The following is a 23,955-nucleotide window of genomic DNA, read 5'->3' as shown; positions in this document are numbered from 1 at the left end:
AGTAAATTCCTGGACTGTTTCAAAAAAGAACTTCAAAGGGAAATTTGGAAAGTGTCAAAGCTTAAAATTCTGTAATTTCCTTATGCTTGCCATCTCAGTATTTTGATATCATGACCCACCCAGATCCCACCAGCATTTGCGTGACATTGGAAACACTTTCCCAAAACAGAGTTCTAGCATCATCAGTGGTATAACAAGGAGAGAGAGACCAAAAGCAGAACCATAAGATCAGAAAAAATAAGACACATTTAGAAGCTATACTAACGTAAGACAAAAAAGTTTCATTTGGAGTCACTCTTGAAAGGCAGTAAATGTTTCCATTAAATGACCAATAGAGTAGCATAAACTGTTCTATTTGTCCCTGAAGAAGGGACAAAAGCTGATTTCGGAATAAAGTTTCCTTTTAATCAAATGTTCTTCTGAGAAGGAAGGAGTAAAGGATTCTATGTAATATTTTCCAAAGTCATGTATTTTTAGGTACCAGACTTAACCGGTACAAAATTAGTTATTATGAGTTAGCATACAAAACAAAAAAGAAAAAGACAAGAAATCTCTTGCTATTTGCCTTTCATTGTTAACACTACAGCCAAGGGATCAAAGTGGACATAAAACTTGGATTGGAAATAATTTATGCATTTTAAATTTACAGAATGAAATTACGGTCAAAAGAATAAAATTTGATGTCTAGTCTACTAGGACAGGAAGGCAAAGATTTTTTTCACTTGTATTTGAAAGCAATGACATATAACCTCCCCCCAACACCCCCAAAATGGAGTTTGCATTTAAGAAAAAACAATTACAAAGAAGTAAATGTGCATTCAAACCTCGGAAATAATGCAAGGGAAAAAATCTCTTACAGACTCTACAACAACATCTATAGTTTTAATATCAAGTATTTTTAGCTTGGCAAGAGGTTAATATGTTAGCAGCAACTGGAGAAAAGAAAAACATGTAAGTGATTTAGTGATTACCGATACGGTTCAGTTTTTGTCTTTCTCATTCTCTTCTCTCGAGGGGTCAGAGGCACCCGTTTCCAGAGCATACTCCAATCCCATGCTCCTCGGGCATACCCATCTTCGTCACCACCCCCTTGGGGTACCATTTCATATGTGTTGCCATTTATGACGTCTATAATCGGCACAGTGCAAATGGTTCTGTGTTGTGTTGATGATGCAGCAAAGATGAAATGGAAGGGTATGTATGGACCCACACATTTATACAAGTACATGGGGAAGGGAAAAAAAAAAAGTACTTAGATTGACATTCCACGTAAGAAAATAAAGTAGTAATCTTTACCGATAAGGTTCAGTTTTATGTTTTCTTTTGGCCTTTTCCTTGTGGCTTAGAGGAATACGTTTCCATAGTAAACTCCAGTCCCAGGCCCCTCTGGCAAAACCATCTTCGTCCCCACCTTGCTGCGGTTCAATGGAATAATCATTCCCATCTATGTAATCTATTAGAGGTACAGTACATGTAGTTCTGAAACATTTACAGAAAATGAAAAAGCATTTAAGAACCCAAAACTGACTAGTTTAGCATGCCTAACTATATTATCTCTTTTCATTACTGATTTTTTCTTTTTTTTTTTTTTTTTTGCATTACGGGACTTTAATACCTAATGGGAACCTGAAGCAAATGAATGTCTTTAAACGTCAAGGAACCCTTTTTTTGTAAGGGAAAGACACAGGAGACTGTTCCCTTGGCTCACAGACAATGTCAGGGACAAAGAGCCACGTCTCTGAACTTAACAGTGCTTTCTCATTTTTACTTTGGTCCTATAGGCAACTTTCTCTTGGTAATTTTGCATTACTTACAAGACTTTCCTGCTTGTTATTTTCCCTCCTTATTCCTCCATTAAATAAAAATGAGTATGAATGTGAGTGTGAATGTGTCTCTGAGTGTGAATGTGAGTGTGACCGTGTGTGAGCGAGTGCCGTGTGTGTGTACAGAAATAATACCCACTACATTCTTAGCGGTTCTCCCAACTCTTTGTTGCTTTCTATTCCTTTGGAAAAAGTTATTATGAAAATCTGTTTCTACTCCTTTACTTGATCTTCTTTTCCTGCTCCTTTTATTGCAATAAACAGCTTTCATTGCAAAAAAAAAAAAAAAAAAAGTACTGCATTGTATTCCTGCTTTTTTTTAAAAAGAAAAAAAAAATCCCTCAAAACCTGCTGAAGAACTTTAGTGGTCTGAGAACTCAAAGCAAAAAAATACCTTGTATTTGGGCTTCATAAAATGCTAGTCCTATATGACCAATTAGGTGTAGGATCAACTCTGCAAAGGTAATTTGGCACCCAGCTTGTCTTAATGCTCATCTTACCAGACAGGATTTTAAAAATGCATTTCCTGAAATAGAGATTGCAGCTTTTAACCATGTTAAGGTGCTTTTTAGATGTTTTAGAAGCCAAGGAGAAGAGAAAAACCTACAGGGCATAGAATTCTGATGTGGGGGACGTGGATTTGAGACAGGTACTTTACTCTCTGCAGACTGTGGATTCCCAGGGGACAGTGAGGCCGAGGTGGGGGGGTGGGGGGTGTCACTGTGGGATATATGTGGGATTGCCACAGGACCCTGCAGAAAACCACTTCCTCACTGCGCCTGAAGACTGCTAGTTTTCACCTGGAGAGGGGAAGGCGTGTTACCTTTCTTCACTTCTCGTGATTCTCAGATTTCTAAACAAATAGTGTAAAGTGTCCCAGAGAGATCTTGGTTTGATAGTTTATTAGCTGTTTGAATCAGAGCAAATCAATTAATTTCTCTAGGCTTCAATATCCTCTTCAGTACAATGGAGCTAATATCTATCTTGCAGGGCTGCTGTGAGGACTAAATCAGCATGTGAAAAATGTTTATGATAGGCCTTCATACTAAATCGTCTGATGATTAAATCCCCCAAAGTTCGCCCTTTGATGCATATTATTCACCACAGAGACATGTTTTTTTTCCCCTCAATTCCGAAATAGTCAGAATTCTGCACTAAAAGAAAGGAAGGCTTCTGGAACTAGGAGACTGATGCTGCCTTCTAGTGTTCAGACATTTCTGTAAATGTAATGGCGACTGACACACTTCCATGGAATAGTTGTCTATTTCTAAACTTTAAAGTTTCTATAGGAACCCAAAGCCTTGACACGCGTCACAGCTGGTCTGAAGTAATAATTCAAAAGGGCATGAAAAACCAAAACCAATTGGTGTAATTTCAGAGTGTGCGCTTTCAAGTCTTTGGAACTGTAACCACAGTGTAGATAGAGCAATTAATGTTACTCTTCGAGAAAGCTTCTGGAGCTAGAAGATGTCTGTTCAATAACCCGACCACAAGACCATTTTTGGGTGAGGGCGCCTCGGCTTATCCCAAATGCCTGACTGCCTGCGTCTGAATCAGCCCCAAGGATCAGCCTGCCCACCACCCCGGAAACAACGAGTTGAAGGATCACACTTAAAACACAATGCTTGAGGCGCTGAGTGGAACTGGAATCAGGAGAATGAGAATATTATTTGTCCTTCTAGGACAAGGTTTACTTTTCACCCAGGAAAGAAAAGAAAGCAAGGTAATGTTACCTGTCCTTGGAAATGGGGGCTACAAGTGGTGCATACCAGTTAACGGCCACCTCACAGTGGGCATCAAGGTATATCAAGACCTTAAAGAAAAGAGGCAGGGTGAAAGAACACTCCTCATATACGGTACATCATATAGCACACACAGTTTAAAATTAGACGCTAATATAAATCAGCATGAGAGTCCATTCTGATATACGAGTTATCTGTTTAATCAAGCCAGCATTTTCAATTAAAAAAAAAAATCTGAAGGGTACTTAAAAACCTCTATGATCGTTTAGTTACCAAATCCAAGATGCTGACATGGTAAATATCCAATGTTTCCTACCTGTCCAAGTTTGGCCTTCTGGGCACCAATACTTCGTGCTTGAATCAAACCTTCTCTTCTCTCATTTCGAAATACCTTCACTAAGCCATTCCACAGCTTAATATAGTCATCTAGTTTTCCTTTTAAGTGTTCTATGAATAAAAAAATTCAGTCAACATTATAAATTATATTTATGTCTATGAACCAGTTAGACTATTATTTTTCTCAAGAAACAGGAATGGGCAACAGGTCCTTTGGGCAGTCAACTTGAAACAAACAGACTGAATGTTTGCGGGGAAGTCAGGTAGTATATATTATTTCAGTTGATTTTTTGAGCTTAATATGCCTGCGGAGAACTGGTTAGCCTGAGAGTTATCAAAGATCTCTCCAAAATTAAATATATGATGACTAGGCCAGCTGACAGGAAAACTTTTTTTTAAAAAATCCACACTTGAAATGTCGTATCTAAAAGCTTTAAGGCAAACATTTTGTTTGCTTTGGCAGAAGTAACGGCTCCAGATTTCTGAAGATACACGGACTATAAATCACATTGTGTGACTTTATTGGAGTCTCCATAAGGTATAGGTTAACATTGTTCCTGGGCCATCTTCCTCCAGCTATGATCAGTGTTGAAGGCTGCAGTCTTGGTGTTATAAATATAGTTCCCATCAAGTTGGCAAGTAATAATCAAAGGATCCAATTTTCTCCAATTTTGGGTATTAACAAGTACATGTATGTGTGTGTGTGTGTAATATGCATATGTAAATATTTAAATGTAATATTTAGATATAATGAATAAATATACATGTATATATTTGCGATCTGGTGGAGGAAACTGTTAATAAAAACAAGACACATTTGCCGAAGTTTCCACCTTGGTTTTCCAGTTGCTAGAGTATAGTTTTTATTTGTGTCACTATGAGCCCTTGAAATCGGTTCATCACAGCCACACCTAGCTCTTGGATCTCTAAAGATGTTTCTTGGAGAAACAATTATTTTTAAGTTGTTTAAAATTTTGGACCATGAATACATACAACAAGAACAAAGAAGCTATATTTATTTATTTTTGAAGATTTATTTATTTATTTATTTGAGAGCGACTGAGTAAGAGAGAGCACATACGAGGCGGGAGGGAGGGGAGTGGTAGGGGGGAGAGAAGCAGACTCCGCCCTGAGCACAGAGCCCAACGTGGGGCTTGATCCCAGGGCCCCAAGATCATGACTGAGCCGAAACCAAGAGTCGGAAGCTTAACCGACTGCGCCACCCAGGTGCCCCAGAAGCTATATTTCGTGATGTGCTGGTGGTTAAGTGGTCAAATCAGGCTGTACACTTAATACTTGACTCATTTTTAGGGAGCTTATAATTAGAAATATACCTACACATGGGTATTCAGAATTGAGAAGAAAAAAATTTTTCCTTTTTCTATTTTGGCATCCAGTTTTAATGAGTATTATAAATAAAATTCTCCTGCTGAATTATATTTTTTTCCCAGAGAAATCTAGGTACTTTTCCCTTCAATTTAAGTAATTTTTTTTTTAAATCTTACCTTACTTTTTTCAGCTTAGTAACAATCCTAAATTACTTTTCTTTAAGATTTTATTTATTTATTTGAGAGAGAGACAGAGAGAGAGAGTGGAGGGAGGGGCAGAGGGAGAGGAAGAGAGAATCTCAAGCTGACTCCCTGCTGACAGGAAGCCTGACACAGAGCTTGATCTCACGACTCTGAGATCACCACCCCAGCCGAAATCATGAGTCAGACGCTCAATCGACTGAGCCACCCAGGTGCCCCAATCCTAAATTACTTTTTAAAAAGCCTTTCTGAATTCCATTTCAGGGCTCTTTTGGCTATGCAATCTATATAAATCTAAAATGAATTGCTATGGCCAGAAATGAGTTCTTCAAATTTAGATTCCTAGTTCAGGTGGCCCAAAAGATCAGTTGATCAATCAAATGACTTCTGGCTTCTTTGGGATCCTGCACTGTGGTAGACTCTAAGAATGTTCAAAAGATTCACCTCTCCTTGGGGAATAATTATTCTCTCCAACCTGCTGAGGGCAGGCCAGACCATGTACCTCGCCACAGTCAGTCAGATGGGGATATATGTTGTGAGGCACTGGTGAGCAGAAGTGTTAAAATCCCACTGGCGCTTCACCATTAGTTCTTCCTCTACACGAGGCAGGCGACGTCTGAGATCAGGCTGCCCTGCCGTGGAGAAGTGGGGCAGAGCCGGGGCTGACCCACAGAAAACACGATATAAGCCTTTGTGGTTATAAGCCACTGAGAGTGTGGAGTCCATTTTGCCTTGGCCCCACTTAGCCTCAAGCTGGCTGAGGTACACGCATGGAGGAGTGTGCCCTATTTAAAGGCCCCCCACCTTGTGTAGAGAGGACACTGTATTTTCCAGAAACCCAAGTGTTATGTGCAGCCAGCTTCCTTTGCAAGGTATTATATTAGTAAAGTATTTTGTCATTAAAAGAAAAATTATAACTCACACTTTTACTTTCTGTATACATCAGGGAAAGAACGAACCAAGTTTTCACTCACGGGACAGGACTGACAAATTTTAAGGTTGTTTTAAAATTGGGAAGGCTAAAGACCTTCTGTACTTCCATTCAAGAGTAACCCCAACAAATGCTTCTCTGTACTCTCAAAGCTAAGCAGGCCCTGCACTTGATTGCTATTAAAATGTGTTATAAGAGGCTGAATATTAGAGGTCTGTAACAATAGAAACACTGATCACAAAAAAATTAAGGTAAAATGGATAGAAAACTGAAGTCTAAAATTTTGTGCTCCTTTTCTGAAGCCAAGCAGTTATTTTAGGGTGGGAAACACATTTTAGTGTATTTTCACTTTTTTTTTAAGGATATGCTAAGCTTCTCCTTGTATTAATAACATAGGGCTTCTTAAAAGCAGCGTAATCACATACATGAGATTTCTTATTTTTGTAGATGTAGGTTTTCCTAAATCTAAAATATTGTCGGTACCAACAGCACCACTTTAAAACGTATTTTCAAATATTTATCTTGAGACAGGAATAGAATTCTTAATGAAAACACTCCTGTCATAGAAAATTGCAACCAAGATGAGATGTCTAAGTGAAAGGGCATTTGATAGGACTAAAAAGTTTAAAGTTTACATTCTTTAGTGTAATTAAAAGTGACTAGTTGAAAAAAGTGATTAGTTGTACAGAGATGAGGGGGAGAGGATATCGGCCATATTTCTATTTCTTCTCCGTGTGAACATATGTATACAAGATCAAGATTCTGGTCATGTCCTTGCCAAAACAGCAGAGGTTTATCTAGACTGCAAGAGTTACAAATTAAGTTTTGGAGAAAGCTTCTGTAAAACTGTTCTGAATGGTATTTTCATGCTACCCATGTTCTGTCTGCACCTCTAACATATTCAGTGGTATCACTACCTGTACACAAAAATTCTCTGCAAAACTTATTTGCCAAAAAGCAAATATCCTGCTGTTAGTGAGTAGCCTGAGCTCTTCGGTCAGTTTTCAAAGAATTCAACTCAGTTTTATGACAAGCAAAGAGGAGTAAGTAAATATCCAGTCTGGGTTTCAGCAGGACAATTACATTTTTTATTTTGCATGCTGATTTGGGGTCTGAACTACAGCATTATCTATCTTCTAATACTTGTGCCATTCAGAAATATATTCAGCTTACAATAATGGATCTACTTAAAGGGAAAAATGTTAATTTAAAAAACCCACTTATCTGGAAAACCACTGCTCAATCTCTCTCTTGCCAAATTGAACCAAGGCTAACCAATACCTCTCTAAATGTTATAATAGCCGACTCCTTAAAAAGAATAAAAAATAATACGCAATTTCCTTTGATTCAACATACTAAATCAAATATAGAACAGAATAAGCTTCAGTAAATACTTTCTATTATAAATAACAATGGTCATGGTTTCTGGTGAAATTCAATATTTGCATCATTGTTCAAGTGCAAAATACAGGCTATTAAACAGGTATATGGATCTCACTTTGACAATCATGGATGGAGCATCAGGTGGCATTATAATATACACACAATTGCACCTTTTCAGTCTTTCAATAAATTATCTCCATGACCAAATTTTTATAAAATCCAAGACCCAGAGAATTGGTATAGTGTAAGATGGTAGGTAAATACACAGATTTAGGAGGCTGTAGATTTGGATCCATCTGTTAACTACTATCTCTGTGGCGTTTGGCAAGTTACTTAACATGTCTGAGCCTCATGTGTAAAATAAAGATAATAACAACATCCATCTCAAGGATTACTGTCAGGATTAAACAAAATAATTCATATACAATGCTTGGCACAGTGCCAACTTGCTGATAATAGATGCTATCAATAGATGCTAATTATTAATCTTTAAAGCTAATTATTTTAAAATTACATTCTGTAATTGTTCATAATTAACTTATTTCATAGACAAAATGTCAATTTTCCATAGTCATTACCTTTATTACTGAAATCATCAATTAACACAATTTCTGCTAAATATTTCCTTGGAGTCCTTTTAATTACACTGTGGACTGTTCTCATGAGGGTTGACCATCCTTCGTTATGGAAGACAATGACAACACTGGAAGTGAGCAGGTTTTCATCATAATGCCAATACTTGCATCTGCAAAAGGAAAATTTCACCGTATTTATTTAGAGGTAATCTATAATGCAGGGTTTCAAACTTACTATGATTATGTTTTCTGATTGGATTAAATATTATTGACTTAACCAATGTATTCCCACTTACTATGATTATGTTTTCTGATTGGATTAAATATTATTGACTGAACCAATGTAAGTGAATGAAACACAACCTTTTATGTCTTAACAGAAACACAAAATAGAAGAGAGAAGCTGCTATGAGATGCAGTGACTCATTGACAGAACTCCTTTCTAACCAACTGGCACTTGCTGTGTGGATAAAGAGAATTAATTTCTCAATATATGCTTCCCAGCTGGGGATGCTTAAGATATTATTTACAGCTATCAGGGCTGGGTTGGTTTTTTCCATGACTTAGATCTCGGTTTATTTTCCTTTTTAAAACTTGAGTTTCTAGTGCAAAGGATTTATTTCACTTGCTGTGTATAAACCACTATGTAGCTGTTTTTGAAAGCTGTATTGTTCTAATACGGTTAAAACATTCAGAAAAAAAACAACACTAAATAGGCTGACCTGTGGCATAAGGCAGACATTAAAAAATTAACTGTTGAATGAATCTTAAAGGTTCTAGTAATGTTTAGTTATTAGTTAGCTAAAGGATATTTAGCTATTTTATTTTATTGTTTTATTTTTATTTTTTTAATTTAAATTCAATTGGCTAACATATAGTACATCATTAGTTTCTGATGTAGTGTTCAATGATTCTTTAGTTGCACGTAACACCCAGTGCTCATCTCATCACGTGCCCTCCTTAATGCCCATCACCCAGTTACCACATCCCTCTACCCACCACCCCTTCCACAACCTTCAGTTTTGTTTCCCTGGAGTCAAGAGTCTCTCATGGTTTGTCTCCCTCTGTGATTTCTTCCCATTCAGTTTTTCCTCCCTTCCCCTATGATCCTCTTCGCTATTTCATATATTCCACATATGAGTGAAACCATATGATAATTGTCTTTCTCTGCTTGACCTATTTCACTTAGCATAATACCCTCCAGTTCCATCCATGTTGATGTAAATGGTGGGTATTCATGTCTGAGTGATATGAATACCCACCATTGTTTATATGAACCACATCTTCTTTATCCATTCATTTGTTGAAGGGCATCTTGGCTCCTTCCACTGTTTGGCTATTGTGGACATTGCTGCTATGAACACTGAGGTGCATGTTCCCCTTCTTTTCATCACATCTGTATCTTTGGGGTAAATGCCAGAAGTGCAATTGCTGGGTCGTAGGGTAGCTGTATTTTTAACTTCTTGAGGAGCCTCCATACTGTTTTCCAGAGTGGCTGGACCAGCTTGCATTCCCACCAACAGTGTAGGGGGGTTCCCCTTTCTCCGCATCCTCACCAACATCTGTCATTTCCTGCCTTGCTAATTTTAGCCATTCTAACTGGTGTAAGGTGGTATCTCATTGTGGTTTTGATTTTTATTTCCCCGACAACAAGTGATGTGTAGCATTTTTTCATGTGTCTACACAAATTATTTGAAACAACTGTAGTAGGAATAAAGTTTTCTAATTGAAAGGAAACTCCAAACAGGGCCTGATAAACATTCAAGGAGACAGGGAAGGTTCAATGAGTTTCACAAAATAGCTCTATATTATATAGATATATATACGTGTGTATATATTCATGCACATTTATATTTGTTTAACGCCAAAGCTTTTCTTGAAGTAAATAAACTTGTTTCCAAGATTAAATTTCAAACCATAAGAGCAGTAATTAACATTATCAGCTTGATAACCTATCCCAGCATTTAGAATAGTAATCGTTGTTTAAACTGGGGCCTGACCCAATATAGATGGAAACAGCTTTTCCTTCAGGTGTTTCTCTTCCTTTCAAAATTGTTCTAAATTATCTATGTTCTTAGAGGTTTCTGTAGAAATGCAGACTGAATCTGGTAATTCATTTAAGTCTTATTTCCTATATCTGCATTTTCTCATCAAACAAGTATTAATTACCTATTACGCCCATGCTCTAAGCTAGGCCCTAGGGCTATAGCATCGAGGGGGTCAGCATGGTCTCTGCCCTTATGAAGCCTCGGTCCTACTGGGGAATCAAGACACAAAGCGAATATCTGTATTTTCCCTGAATGTGTCGGTGCAAAAACCAGGATATATATGACAGGTGGACCTCACCTAGCCTCAAGACATATGGTCAGGGAGGCCTACTGGAGCCAGTGATGTGAGGGTGAGACCAGAAATATGACAAAAAAAAAAAAGTACTGAGCCTCAAGAAGTGGGAAGAGAGTGGGGAGGAAAAGAAAAGCAAAGAATGAGTCATGTGCATATGATGCAGATATTATGAGAACTTGGAAGATCTATATCTTTAATTAATTAAAATATGAAAAATAAATATAAGTTAAAGAGGAAAAGTTACAAAGAAGGGCATTTGCAGTATAACAAATATCATCCACTTATTATGTGCCAGGCACTAGTCTACGTGCTTTACTTTTATTAACTTATTTAATCTCCCAATACCACTATGAGGTTAGTACTATAAATGTCCCCATTTTACACGAGGGGACTGAGACTCAGAGAGAAATGATTTGCCTAAGATCATACAGCTAGGAAGTAACGAAGGCAGGAAATAAACCTAGGCTATCTTGAATTTATAAGAAATCTTGTTAAACATAAAACAAGTGAAAAAGAAAAAATACTACCTATACCCGTGTATGAATGGCTAAGAACTGACCTAAGATCTAAGAATTGAGGATGAAACTGAATATCATTTCCATACAAGCACCCATGGGGCATACTGTTATGTGATGGGAGCCCTCTTCCCTCCCCTTTGCAGCCAGGAGATGGCCCCAGGAATGGGGAAGGAGTGGTGGGGTGTGGAACCCCAAGAGAGTTTTCTAGTTTAACCCAAAGTTGAGATGGGCCAATGCTCTTTCAGAACAATAAGGTAAAAAATACAGTAGTGAAAGAATGCATATCTTGAAAGATGTGGTGAGTGTTTCTGGAGAAAAACCAACCTGGGCACATAGATGTAATTTAATTTAATTTTTTAAAAAGATTTTATTTATTTATTTGAGAGAGAGAGCGCAAGCAGTGAGGAGGCGCAGAGGAAGAGGGAGAAGCAGACCCCCTGCTGAGCGGGGAGCCTGATGCCCGGCTCAATCCTAGGAACCCGGGATCACGACCTGAGCCAAAGGCAGATGCTTAACCGACTGAGCCACCCAGGCACCCCACAGGTTTAATTTTAGATGGGTAGGGATAACAGTCCCCCAAAACAAACTCTAACCCTGATGGATGCTCAAGCAACCTTTTTTTTCCTCTGGGTATAACCACCAGGCTTAAAGCAGCAGAACCGGATAGCACAGACAGCAATTTTGATTTATAACAGACACCAGAGTTGGTGAAAATATTTAAGACATGGTAGGACATTTGGGACTTGCTGATTTCTAAGGCAAAAGATGACAACTTGGGGGATGCCAGGGTGTCTCAGTCAGTTAGATGTCCAACTTTTGATTTCGGCTCAGGTGGGGATCTCAGGGTAATGGGACTGAGCCCCATGTCGGGCTCCGTGCTCAGCGCGGAGTCAACTTCAGACTCTCTCTCTCCCCCTCTGCCCCTCCCCCTGCTTGCGCTTGCTCTCTTTCTCTCTCTAAAATAAATAAATAAATATCTTTAAAAAAAGATGACAACTTGGGGAAACAAGCAGACAGTGGCTTTGAATGGGAGAGAAAGGAGCTGAAAACACAGAGGGACTGAAGGGGAGGGGGGAGAGGTAGAGTGCAGACTGTTTAAAGGTCTGGGCATGCTACCTTGACTTCTTCCAGAGGACAAGGGGACAAGAGAGTTGGAATAGAGTGTGTTGTCTCATCCTCTCATCCCCTCTTGCCTACGTAAAGTATGGAAATAATTCCAAAGATGTAAATTCGATTGTGTGCCATTTAACAACTCTTGGTGTATATTTTTCCTGTTTGTCTCAAAAATGACAAAAGCAATATACAACTTGTATGATAAAGCAGTTTATTAAGGCCAAAATTCCCTCCTTTACCTCTCCCATCTACGTCAAATCTCACCTCTTAGGGGAAATTATTGTTAAGAGTTGGATGTTCATTTATTTTTTAAATTTTCTTATACTCATGCAGGCATATAAATGTATGTATATATGTATATATATATATATACACACACACAACATATATTCAGATGAGTATGTATAAATTCTTCTTCCATATGAGTATGTACAGATTTATCTTATTATCTAACTCTTTTTAACTATTGCATCATATGCCATAGTATGGCTGGTCCATAACTTACTTAACCATTTCCTTATTGATGGACATTTTAGTTGACTCTAAAAATAATGTTATAATGATCATCCTTATGCATATATATCTATGCTTTTGAGTAGGCATCTTTCCTATAAAATGCTCAAGGATGTATGCTCATTAAGGACGGGAGTCTCATCTATTTTGCTCACCATAATCTAACACGTAATAGCTGCTCCATAAATATTTATTGAATTGCTCTGGGGATATTTTTGGAAGACCTCTTGATGCATTCTCTTTTCTCAGTAATGTCCACCCTCCACACTACAACCCTTCTATCTTGAGGTACCCTCAAGAACAAGCCTATATGGCAGGTGGAGGAGGGGACATTCCTCTTCCACAGAAAGACAAAGGAAAAACATCTCTAGTAGGGAGGGGTAGAAAATCTGGAGGGAACAAGATGGGAATGAAAGCAGATAGAGAGAGGGATGTGTGCCTGGCCTCCAGTTCTGAACTTGAACAGGAGATCACCCAGCAGGGTGTGGCTAGAGCACAGAACAGAAATAATGAGGTGTACTCAGGCAGAGAGGGTTAAAGACAATTTCCTTTCCCACCTCTTCTTTGCAGTCTCCTTTGGCTCTAGGATGGAACCAGAGAGCCTAGTATTTCCACATGCTTTCAGTGGGAACATAGAAGGTAGCTGAGCGTTAAGATCTAGGGCCCTGCCAGGAGTCACCAGAGGAAGGGGTAAGATGATATGCAGCAAAGCTATAGGGTAGAAGGCTTAAGCCAGGGACTGGCCCTCAGGGTTCAGAGGATCAACAGTACCAGTGAAAGCCAAAGTGGAGAGGAGTCCCCGGAGGGGGCAGGTGTGAAGAGGGACCATCTGTCCCAAGGGCAGCAGGATAAATGACGAGAAGTTCCTGCAGCAGGGGTTCCTTCAGCAGCAAATGAAAAGAGGTCAATACACCTGAGAAGACAGGAGGAGGCAGCAGAGACAGAGGGTAAGCACTCCAGAACTGCCCACAACACCTCAAGAATGCAAGACCCTCCTACCACCTGGATGCGACAGAAGAAAGGAAGGGAAGGGACGAGACACTGGAGAAGAAAGAGCCCAGAGAGGGAGTTTGAACTTCAGGCTGATCGGACACTAGCCCAAAGGAAACCTTTACGCCAATGCAGATAGGGTTCCCTTTAATTACTAGCTTTCATTTGCCACCATCAGCCTGAATGCAGGGTCACGAGAAAGTTTAGCTCTTTGGCAGCTTCTCTGATTCTCCATTGTGAGATGAGTCCATTGGGTGGAGCATACAGAAATAGAGCTCATAATATACGTAAGCCTTAGTATTGAAAGAAGCACCCAAGGTACTGAGGAAAAACCCCCTCTTTTGCATCATTTCTCTCACTTTACTGGTGTAGAATTTATAATAAGTTCGAATGAGAAGGAAGGCCAGCTGAACCAAGAATGCCACATTTAAATGGATGGGTTTTGTTATAGACTTTTGACTAATTCCTGCTCTCTGGAGCTTCATTTTCCAAATGAGCTTATAAATCCTCTAACGTCAGGGACAAATCAAGGTTGTAAATATTCACATTCAGATTACAGGTTTGCAATGATTAAAGCTATAGTTATTCTTAAAGTCGTTTAACAGAGTATTCTCACAGTGGCCATGTGGGCCAGGTGCTAGGGATCAGAAGAAAGGATGGGAATAAAAATTCTCATGGTGACTTTTCTATGACTTAAAAAAGTAGATTTCAAAACCAAAAATGAAACGCCTCTGTATTATTTATTTGTATTCTCTCTGTACCAGCTATGTTTTTAAGATCTGTAGCTCGATATATGGCCTTGTTGTATTTAAACTTTATCAATAAATAATATCTAATTCAACAGACTATGGAAAACATAACATTTTTACGCTGCCAACCCCTGCAATCCATATATACTATCATTAATCTATGGTAGTGTGTATGTGTGTGTATCCACACACACATGCACATGCTTTTTTAGGCATGGGAAACAAATCCTCAATTTGGGGAACACTTTTTTTTAACTATCTACTTTTATTTTTAAATAAATTAGGAATCTTTCCTGTCCCCATCTAAAACCTTTTTTGCTCATTCCCATGATAAAAGTACAAAACTTCTTATGATTTACATGAAACAGTGCTGACACCCAATGGCTGAATAAATTAGTAATGTAGAATATAAAAGTTAACTTAGCATTCAGAAACCAATATACATTTTCAATGAAAGGAGAATTATCACCGTTAAACCAAATCGCTCAAGCTCAACAGACTGGGTGGGGAGTGCATTTTACCCAAGTATTTAGGTTCTACGAACTTTGATTGGAATGACACAAAGTAGGCTCCTTGAGAACATGCTATGGTAGATTGTATTCCTTACAGTTCATTACACATACTGAAATAAAGAACCTAAGCGTCAAAGAAATTTATAAATTAAGCTTCCTGATCACCATTCTCTGGATATGCTCCTTTCTGTCAGTGTCTTCCCAGAAAAGCTTGCTATAATCCAGATGTGGACTTGTTAACATAAAGGTGCAATATTACAGCCCTTACTCTGGATACAATTCCTTTACAAATACAATTTAAAATTACATTGGCACTGGATATATTTTCTGCAACCATATCTTACTGCTAGCTCACAAACCCCTACAACTTTTATCCCCTAATTAGCATTAAGCCTAGTGTTTTTCATTCTGTGTTTTTGCAGTTGAACTCCACATAAAATACTGTGTTTACACCTATTGCATTTTACATTTTTGGCTTGGGTGCATGCTCCAGCAGGTTCTGCTCTTTTTGATGATTTTGTCAATTGGTCTATATAACCGTCCCTCCTAGTTTTCTATGTTGAAGATTGGATTAGTAGGATTTCTATCTCAGTATCCACTGTTTATATGGACGAATATGAGAAGGTCAAATATAGTGCTTGAAAGCTTGTAATTCTTGAGAGGCTGCTATCACTCCATTCATCAATTTCATCTAACTGCACCATCTTTCATACTACATTTCTTTACCTAGTCCACAGGGATCTGAAAACTTTACTCAGATATCCAGCTAAATCAAGATGAATTAGGTATCACACAGTCTCCTGGTCCACTAGTGTAATCTTTTTTTTTTTTTTTTTAAGATAAGTTACTAGTTAGTTTGACTCCTCTTCATAGACCCAAGCTGGTACCTAGTGAAGGTGACTTTTTAAGTATGCATAAGTGATCTTTCCTAGGATCTTAACAGTAGTACATCAGTGTCAAGTTTCCAGAACCAAACTTCCTCTCTCCTCTTTGGAAAATGTAAGGCACTGTTTTCCCACCGATGGCTTCTTACAATCTCTCTTCTTCTTCACAATACCTCTGGATTATTGACAACACTTCCTCTCAAACTCATCGGCTAAGTTCCTCAGTATCTGGTGCCGTAAGAGACGTTATTTATTTAATAACTTATTAAAGATTTATTTATTTATTTTAGAGAGCGAGAGAGCACACTCGAGCAAGCAGGGGGAGGGGCAGAGGGAGAGGGAGAGAGAATATTAAGCAGACTCCCCGCTGAGCACGGAGTCCAACCAGGGCTCAATCCCACAACCCTGAGATCATGACCTGAGCCACGATCAAGAGTCGGACACTTAACTGACTGGGCCACCCAGGCGTCCCTATAAGAGGCTATAAAAGCCTCAACAAATTAATGTATTTAGGTGCTTCCTTATTCCATGCTCATTATATTGGAATTTAATTCCCTAACATGTTGTTATAAAACTTTCAATATGGAGGTCACTCCTGCATCTAAGAAAGAAACAAAACAGTATACATGTATCTGTTTTTTCTCATATGTAAAACCACATAATATGCCCTAATAATCTGCCTACTCTTTGTTTTTTCTTTATTTTACTCCAAACAGATTTTTAAAATGATTTTTGTTTGGTTATCTTTGGCAGACACCACTGGGGATGCATGTCTGGAATGTGTCCTGCTTCTCTGAAAGCTGCCCATCACTCACAGTCCTGCCCAAGGTCCACTTCTCTAAGAGTCTCCCTAAATAACAGTTACTGAATAGAAGTCATCCTGGCCCAGCAGTGAACACTTGCCCAAGTTGGGCCAAAGGCCCCTTCCCTAAACTTCGAGCTTCTGAGATTCTAGTTTGTTTCCACTAAGCTCTTGAATGATCTTGCGAGGCATGGGCTAGGGAGCTATTTTCATGGAGAAGCAGAGAAAGAGAGCAGTAGAGATGAGTCTATGAACAACAGAAAGAAAGAGCATATGACTTTGGTTCTCAACTTTTCATTTCCTGGTTCAGTCAAGTATATTTCCCGACCTTAGGTTTCATGAGATACTCCTACATCCTTTCAATTAATTGCTTGCCACCCCCCACTTCCACCTTTTTTCTTCTTTTTTTTTTTTCGCTTAAGCTAGTTGAGTAGAATTGTTCCTGGCAAATAATCCATGTTTAACATGCAACTCCTGGTATTTTGGTAAACTTTAGTTCATTATGTTTATGTCTTCACAGAATTAAACTTAGAGATATTCACTGTCATTTAATCAATCAATCTATCTCTTAAAATTTGAGATTACCAGAGATGTTCCTCAATGATCACTGTTGAAGTTATAAAAAGATGAGCTGGAGGTGGCCTTACCAGAGGCCAGTATTGTTTGGTAGGCCCTAAAAATATTTTTTATGAATGTACAAAATTGAGCTTAAGAGAATTATATAAACTAACCAAATAGGTGGCTATACATTCAATTGGTGTGAAAAAAAAAAAAAAACCGTAATTTTTCATGTAGCCTAGTCATCACTAGAAAATCTGCCTACAAATTCTGATTACAATAGGAATGTTGCTTGGCAAGCATGGAATCTTGACAGTCTTACTGGTTTTGAAAGCTCTGTGCATCTCTGTCCACAATAGGGTTTGTTGAACAGAGTAAATTCAAATTGACTGACTCAGGTCCCCTCTCTCATGGATAGCTGGGGGTACAATGATCACAGAGTTTCTTTGGCTCCTCTGTTTTCATCCCGATGATATATTCTTTCTTTAACTAGGCACAGTAAAATTGAAGCTTTTTAAAAAATTTAATGATTTTATCAAAATTCTACCTTGATATCTTCAAGAGTTTATGCTCCTTTTCATGATTATTAGAAGCTCTAAGATGATCTAGTTCTTTTTCCTCAATGTTCTTATCAATTCTTATTAGCCAGTCTTCCCTTGAAGGTCAAAATTAAGTCTATAACAGAACTCATTCTTTCTTAACCATCCACAAGATGAAAATGTCAGCATAGCTAACTGTCAGAAGTCCTGCTCTTAGCCAGAACAGAATTTTCCTGTATTATGTGAATACCCAATACATACTGGTTGATTTGATCTCAAAAACTTTTCTAGGAATACTCCTCTTCTCAGTGTTGTATTCTATCAAAGAATACCACCCATTCTCTTCATTAATGAATTAACTATCAATGAAAAAGAGAATAAAAAACCTTTAGCTTCTGCTCTATTGAGGTTAAGAGTCAAAATCAATGAACACAGAATTAATGGTTGGGTCTATAAAAGTTTTTCAAGCATACTACCTTTCGGGATTAAACTAGGTAAATGAAAACATATAGCTTTGCCATACTTGTTTTGGAGTGGAGTGTATGGTACTGTGGTTGGAATGCAGGATACCAGGAAGGGTATGACGGAAAGGAAAATGGGTTGCTTTAGCTCATCATACCCATACTCTCCATCAGGTCCAGCCTCCCAATCAGCTCGATCTAAATAAAAAACACATGCTTGCTATGTGTGCCAGGTTTTAGGACAAGTGCCCCCCATTCTATCCAAGCAGCTGCACTTAAACTTTTCCTGGGACGGATTTCATCTTCCGGGGCAGAGCTGAGGTGCACGGGTTCATTTCATGTCCAAACGATTAATGTATTACAGGGAAGGGGGGATATTCTTGGCAGAGCAGAATAATGAGGACCAGAAACTCTTTAGCTCACCACAGCTGATTCCTAAGGCAAGAAGCCACAAAAAGAGCTAGTAAATACCACTGCTTTAGGTCATTTATGTAACAAAGAGCAGGACCCATTATCTATCCACCCAGGCCACTTGTGGCCTCCTGTCACCCATGGCTCTCCGAAGAGCATGTATCTGTATTTATTTCCATTGTCTCCAACCTTCTCTGAGGTAGCCAGTTTCCTGGCATCCCCACAGTTAGTGGGAGACCGCTGTCTAGTCATTAGCCATGACAGCTCATCTGCCAATGATCTTCAAAACAGAGCCACAGTATGGTTGTAATTCACAGCTCCAAAACAGCCGGAGGCTTCCCAAAGCTTACGGCACCTTTGGGGCCCTCAGCCTGTGGTCTCTGTGGCAACCTTAGATAATGAACACGGAGTCTGGGCCAGAAACCCTCAAGTCTGGCTTTAGAGAACACCTCCCTCTCAGCCACGCCGCTGATGCGCCTCCTCATTCAGTGTCCTGACAAAGCAACCAGGCGTGAAGGGCATTTTCTCCATTTTGGAGAGAACTTGACAGGCGTCAAGAGTGGTTAACAGAGGGATGACTTACGTCCCTCTGGTGAAGACACTAGTAGCCTCAAGGGCCTCAGGCCGAGGCTTTAGTGAGCACTACCTGTGTGAGCAGCAACGGGAAGCCCCTCACCTCACTGAGCCACTGAGAAGGAACGCGATGGCCCTGAGGAACCCAAGCATGTGTTCAACAATCCCAGCTGACTCCCAGAACCAGGTGGGAAGAATCTGAAGGAGGCAAAATTCTAGCAGAACGGACAGTATCTGAGCCAAATAAATAGTGGTTTTGCCATTAGTTATTGTGATCGCTTTTTATCCCAGACTGGGGAAATGGAGTTCTAACAGCTCTTACAGTTTCCAGAGCACTTCCACACGCATTATCTCCTCGGAGTTGCACAGGAGTCCTCTGGGGGAGGTGGGTCAGTCATTAGTATTACTCATTTTCTACATCAGGGGACCGAGGCTCTATTAGGTTATATGATTTGCTCAAAGTCACCGTTAGTAATGGAGGTGAGATTTAAAAATGAATCCTTTGGCTCTAACTTCAAGGTTCTTTCCCTTAAACCAAAGGTTTACTAAGAACTACACAATATATGCCTTAAAAAAAGAAAAAAAAGGAAAATGAATTCCTTACTTTCACTCAATACCCAGGGACTACATGGCCACTAACAGAATGACGGCACGCAGTTCTGTCGATTTCTGCCTGATTTTAAGGGTTGAGAATACTAAATAATTCATCAGGGCAAACTAAAAATGCTAAGCTATGTCACTGAATAAATGCCTTCAATCTTTTTTTTTTTTTTTTGGAAAAAGAAAACATATGCAGACAGATGTGTGCACTCAATGATCTGAAATGTCAAACCATAATTTAAGAAAAAACCCGTCAGGGAATCCTATGACTGGACATATGCTCGTGTGCATTTCTTCAAAACTCCCTGGCAAAGGAAAATGAACATTTCACGGTGTGAGCCATATGTTTAGAGCTATATTGGACTCTCATTTCAAATATGAGCTTACATGCCATGTTCTGAGTTTACAGAGGCACCAGCTTATCAAAAACCAATATATTCAAACCGAAACAACCACGACTGGCGGGAATAAGAATCAAGCAAGATGCCATGGCGTGAATAATGACACGGACAGCAGGAACGCAGGTTTGCACCTAGCAATTTCTAAAAGCTGCACCGCTTTCCACAAAGGACTCTGGGCAGCTCACACACACCCCGAGAGTGCGACAATGTTATGAAAATTAAAAATAGGAGGGGGAGAAGATGGATAAAGAGAGAGTAAGGAAAAAAAGGAGGCATCAAGAATGAGGTGTTAAAAGGACCTACCAGTGGGCTCTGGCGGGCACAGTTCTGGAGGTACCGGTCACAAAGAATACACATGAATGAAGAGCACTGCCCTGCGTCAGGCACCATGGCAGCCTTGGGCGCCCTGCAGCCCCTACTTAGTAATGGGGAGGCCACAGTTTGGCTTGAATTGCCTACGAGGGAAACCTGGTCTGCTCTGTGTTTAACAAACCAGTTGTTCCAAAGAAGTACAATAATCTTGGTGTGAGGACCAGATGGGATTTTTTTTTTTTTCCCCTAGAGGTCCTCCTTATGGCAAATGCAGCAGTGAGTTTCACTGGGCTGTTATTCATGAAGGCTGTCAATGGAGACCAGTGGCATTCTACCAAAACACAAGTTAGTAAAAACAGTTGTGCAGAGACCAAGTTGGGAATTTCAGTTCAACACAGATTTGAAAATCACACTTTGCAAACATTCTTTAAAATGTTTATTGAGTCATCTCCTATCCCATGTTTCATCACTCAGTGAGTGAGTGTGTGCCTTCTCTACTCTCATTACAAGAAGGAAATCACATCGACCATATGGAGGGCTCGTATTTCTAAGAGCAAATTTCAACGCTGCTAATGACGAAAGAGGTGTAAGCTTACAGAGGTGCCATGGTAACTTTAGGCTGGAGTTAGTAAATAATTTCCCAACAGAGAAGCGTGAGATATCAAGGGAGTTATCAATATAGGCTGTACAATATTCACTTAATGGAAGTCTTAAATACTGACTGATACTAATGTTCCTACAGCACAATGAGGAGATGCACTAGATCATTTTTTAAAGACTCCCAGCTATAAAACTACGATTACAGATGTGGAAAAGAGTGCATAATGTACAACAGTTAATATTTATTAATTTACAGAGCAGGCAATTTCTGAGGCTAATAAGAATATATTAACTGTTTAGTAATTTATCTTAAGGTATTAGGAAGCCAGGTTGTTCATTTAGCATGTAATATAATTGACACATATGAGATGTTTAATAAATACTGTGGTGAAGAAAATCTGGTAATACTATTTCAAGAAATCATTAAAGCAGTCTACCTCTTTTCCTGCATTAACTGAATTACCTTTACCTCTCTCTTACATCTTTGCTTCACTGTAATTTTCCAGAAAATCAAATCCTCTTCTGGGAGGCTAATGAGTCCCCAAAAGTGAGTTGAAGTTCGTTATCTAAAGGTTTATGGCTCAAAAAAGAGATGGAATTTATAAGGTTAGAACTGAAAGGATATGCTAACTCCCCCTCTGAAGAAGGCAGAGGACAGGAAACGTCAACCCACAATTTTGGAAAACATTCTAGTTCATTAAAATCTGGCAGGAAACCCAAGAAGCGAACACATGTGAGCACTGGAAGTCAGTTGTCATCTGGAGACAGTATACAATCGATGCGTTACCTTCTCTCCTCCCTGTGTTTCTCCTAGGTCTATAGATAGGCCATGTACGAGGGAAGCCGATTATCAAAACAAAACAAAACAGAGCAAAACAAATCTGTTCTGTGTGAGGGGGAGGCTGACAGAGCAGTGGAGACCAGGGATACAGGAGACAGTGGAGGGGAGACTTGAGTGTCAAAAAAACACTACCAAGTAAAAGGAAACAGTTATTGATCCTTTGATCTAGTGATTCCACTAAGAAATCTGTCCTACTGAAGCCCATGATGGGGCCACAAGCTTGTTCATCACAGCATCATTTACAATAGTGAGAAATTGGAAACAACCCAAATGTCCCCAAATGAAGGACTGGGGAAATAAACTCGGGTCATCCATGCAGTGGAATATCTTTGTTTAAAAAAAAATAAAACATTCCAACCTGGTGGTAGGTGATTCTTATTTTCTTCTTTTATATTTTCTTTTAAGCATCTGCTTTCCTCTTTTGAAACCTTTATAAAATTGCTACTTCAGACAACTCCAAGTGAAAAGAACATTGCTGGGCAGCTCTGTAAACAGCAACCCCTGGGGAAGAGGTCTATCCTAACTCTTTTCTTATTAAAACTATCACATTAAGGCTTTCCCTGGAGGTAGAGCTTTACCTTAGCAACGGAATTAGACCAAACTTGGGCATTCGCTTCGTAGATGGCTGGGCTGGAATGCATCTCTTCTAAGAAGTGAGGGCACATTTTTAAAAAACATTACGGTTTAGACCCATTCGCATTTTGACTCAATAAGAGGATATTTGAGGGATTCACAAATCATACTTAAGATGCCTCTGCATTTCATTTCTGCCAGTCTTTTCCTTCCGGATTCTAGCTGGTTACTCCACTTAATTCCATCTGATTAAAATGCCATCCTGTCAAGATGGAAAAAAGCCCCCTCAGAACAGAACTGCTAAGAAGACTACTGTTGCTCAGAGTGCTAGAGCAGCTAGAAGAAAAGACAAAGATATAAGAGCTCTGCTGGAAGAAATCTTTTATGGGGGCCAGCTGCCAACTTTTGGAAGTTTATAAATCCAAACGGGAAAACCAGCTCTTCTGAATTCCAATATAATGTTTCAAGTATCACCGAGTATGTTTAATTATCACCATTTCAGAAATAAAGTATTTCATGTGGCGGAAAAATTATACCTCTTTAAAATCTACCAAAAGCCTTAGAAATCCTCAATGTTCTGAAGCAATTCGGGGATGTCCAATCACGTTTCTCAAGAGGAAAAAAGTCTGACTTAGAAATTCCTTGACGGAGAGCTCTGAGTGGACATCACCTCAGAGTAATCTAAAGAACTGTACTGATTTAGTACATGAACTGACTTTTTAGTCCCTCCACTCTGCGAGGGTCCTTCTGACCCGCCGTGCCATTTGCTGCCAGCTCGCCTGTGTCTGAGGGCCCCAGCTTAGTGTCGGGGTGCCGGCCGCCATGGCCATCTTTTATACTGAAGCCTTCATGAAAGAAAGGAAGTTTCTTCTGCAGCTTCCTCATTACCTGAGATACCAGAACACAGAACACCATTTCTCCTCTAAAATATGTTATTCACGAAACACTTGTCACCAAAATACAAAGCATTTTTTTTTCAAGTTGATAAACTCAAGACCTCACAGGAGCAATTTAATTGAATCTCTTCGTACCTAAAGTCTTATTTTTTGAAGCTGATACCAATCTATTACAGCTTTATTCTGGGGAGAACAGGCAACTAACTGTAAGGGTCACTGTCACAATTTAAAGGGGAAAAAAAAGTATGCTTCTATTTACCTCCAAATTATTCCCACTTTAATTTTTAAAAATTTCTCTAGGAAATTATCCATATCCTGACCTATAAATAGGCAATAACAGTAGCTCTGCACAATTGTTAAAACTAGTGGCTGTACTTCAAAGCACATTTTATTGGCATTTTATATGTTCAGGTTCTAGAAGTATGCACACATTTGTATCGTCTTGCT

The 23,955-nt window shown here is 39.1% G+C and overlaps 1 protein-coding gene across 3 annotated transcripts in view; it reads right to left on the bottom strand.

The window, feature by feature from the left end:
* The window catches only part of GALNT7 (polypeptide N-acetylgalactosaminyltransferase 7), a 142,373-nt gene that overhangs the window by 20,312 nt on the left and 98,106 nt on the right, over nt 1-23,955 (bottom strand). For 2 of the 3 annotated variants that reach the window (XM_054508686.2, XM_064585304.1), the window contains 4 exons: nt 8,323-8,489; nt 3,882-4,012; nt 3,557-3,636; nt 972-1,154 (listed from right to left, as the gene is read on the bottom strand). In XM_054508686.2, coding sequence (XP_054364661.2) covers nt 972-1,154; nt 3,557-3,636; nt 3,882-4,012; nt 8,323-8,489 — 561 coding nt within the window. Of the gene's footprint in view, nt 1-971; nt 1,155-1,296; nt 1,480-3,556; nt 3,637-3,881; nt 4,013-8,322; nt 8,490-23,955 lie in introns of all 3 variants that reach the window. The other variant, XM_045879558.3, reaches the window with a different exon arrangement.

Source organism: Mirounga angustirostris, unplaced genomic scaffold (genome assembly GCF_029215605.1).
Source record: "Mirounga angustirostris isolate CCGP_5_RB_7025 unplaced genomic scaffold, mMirAng1.0.hap1 SCAF_2, whole genome shotgun sequence".
Taxonomy (NCBI): domain Eukaryota; kingdom Metazoa; phylum Chordata; class Mammalia; order Carnivora; family Phocidae; genus Mirounga; species Mirounga angustirostris.
The sequence above is the reverse complement of the archived record's forward strand: the minus strand, read 5'-3'. Positions and strand labels throughout refer to the sequence as shown.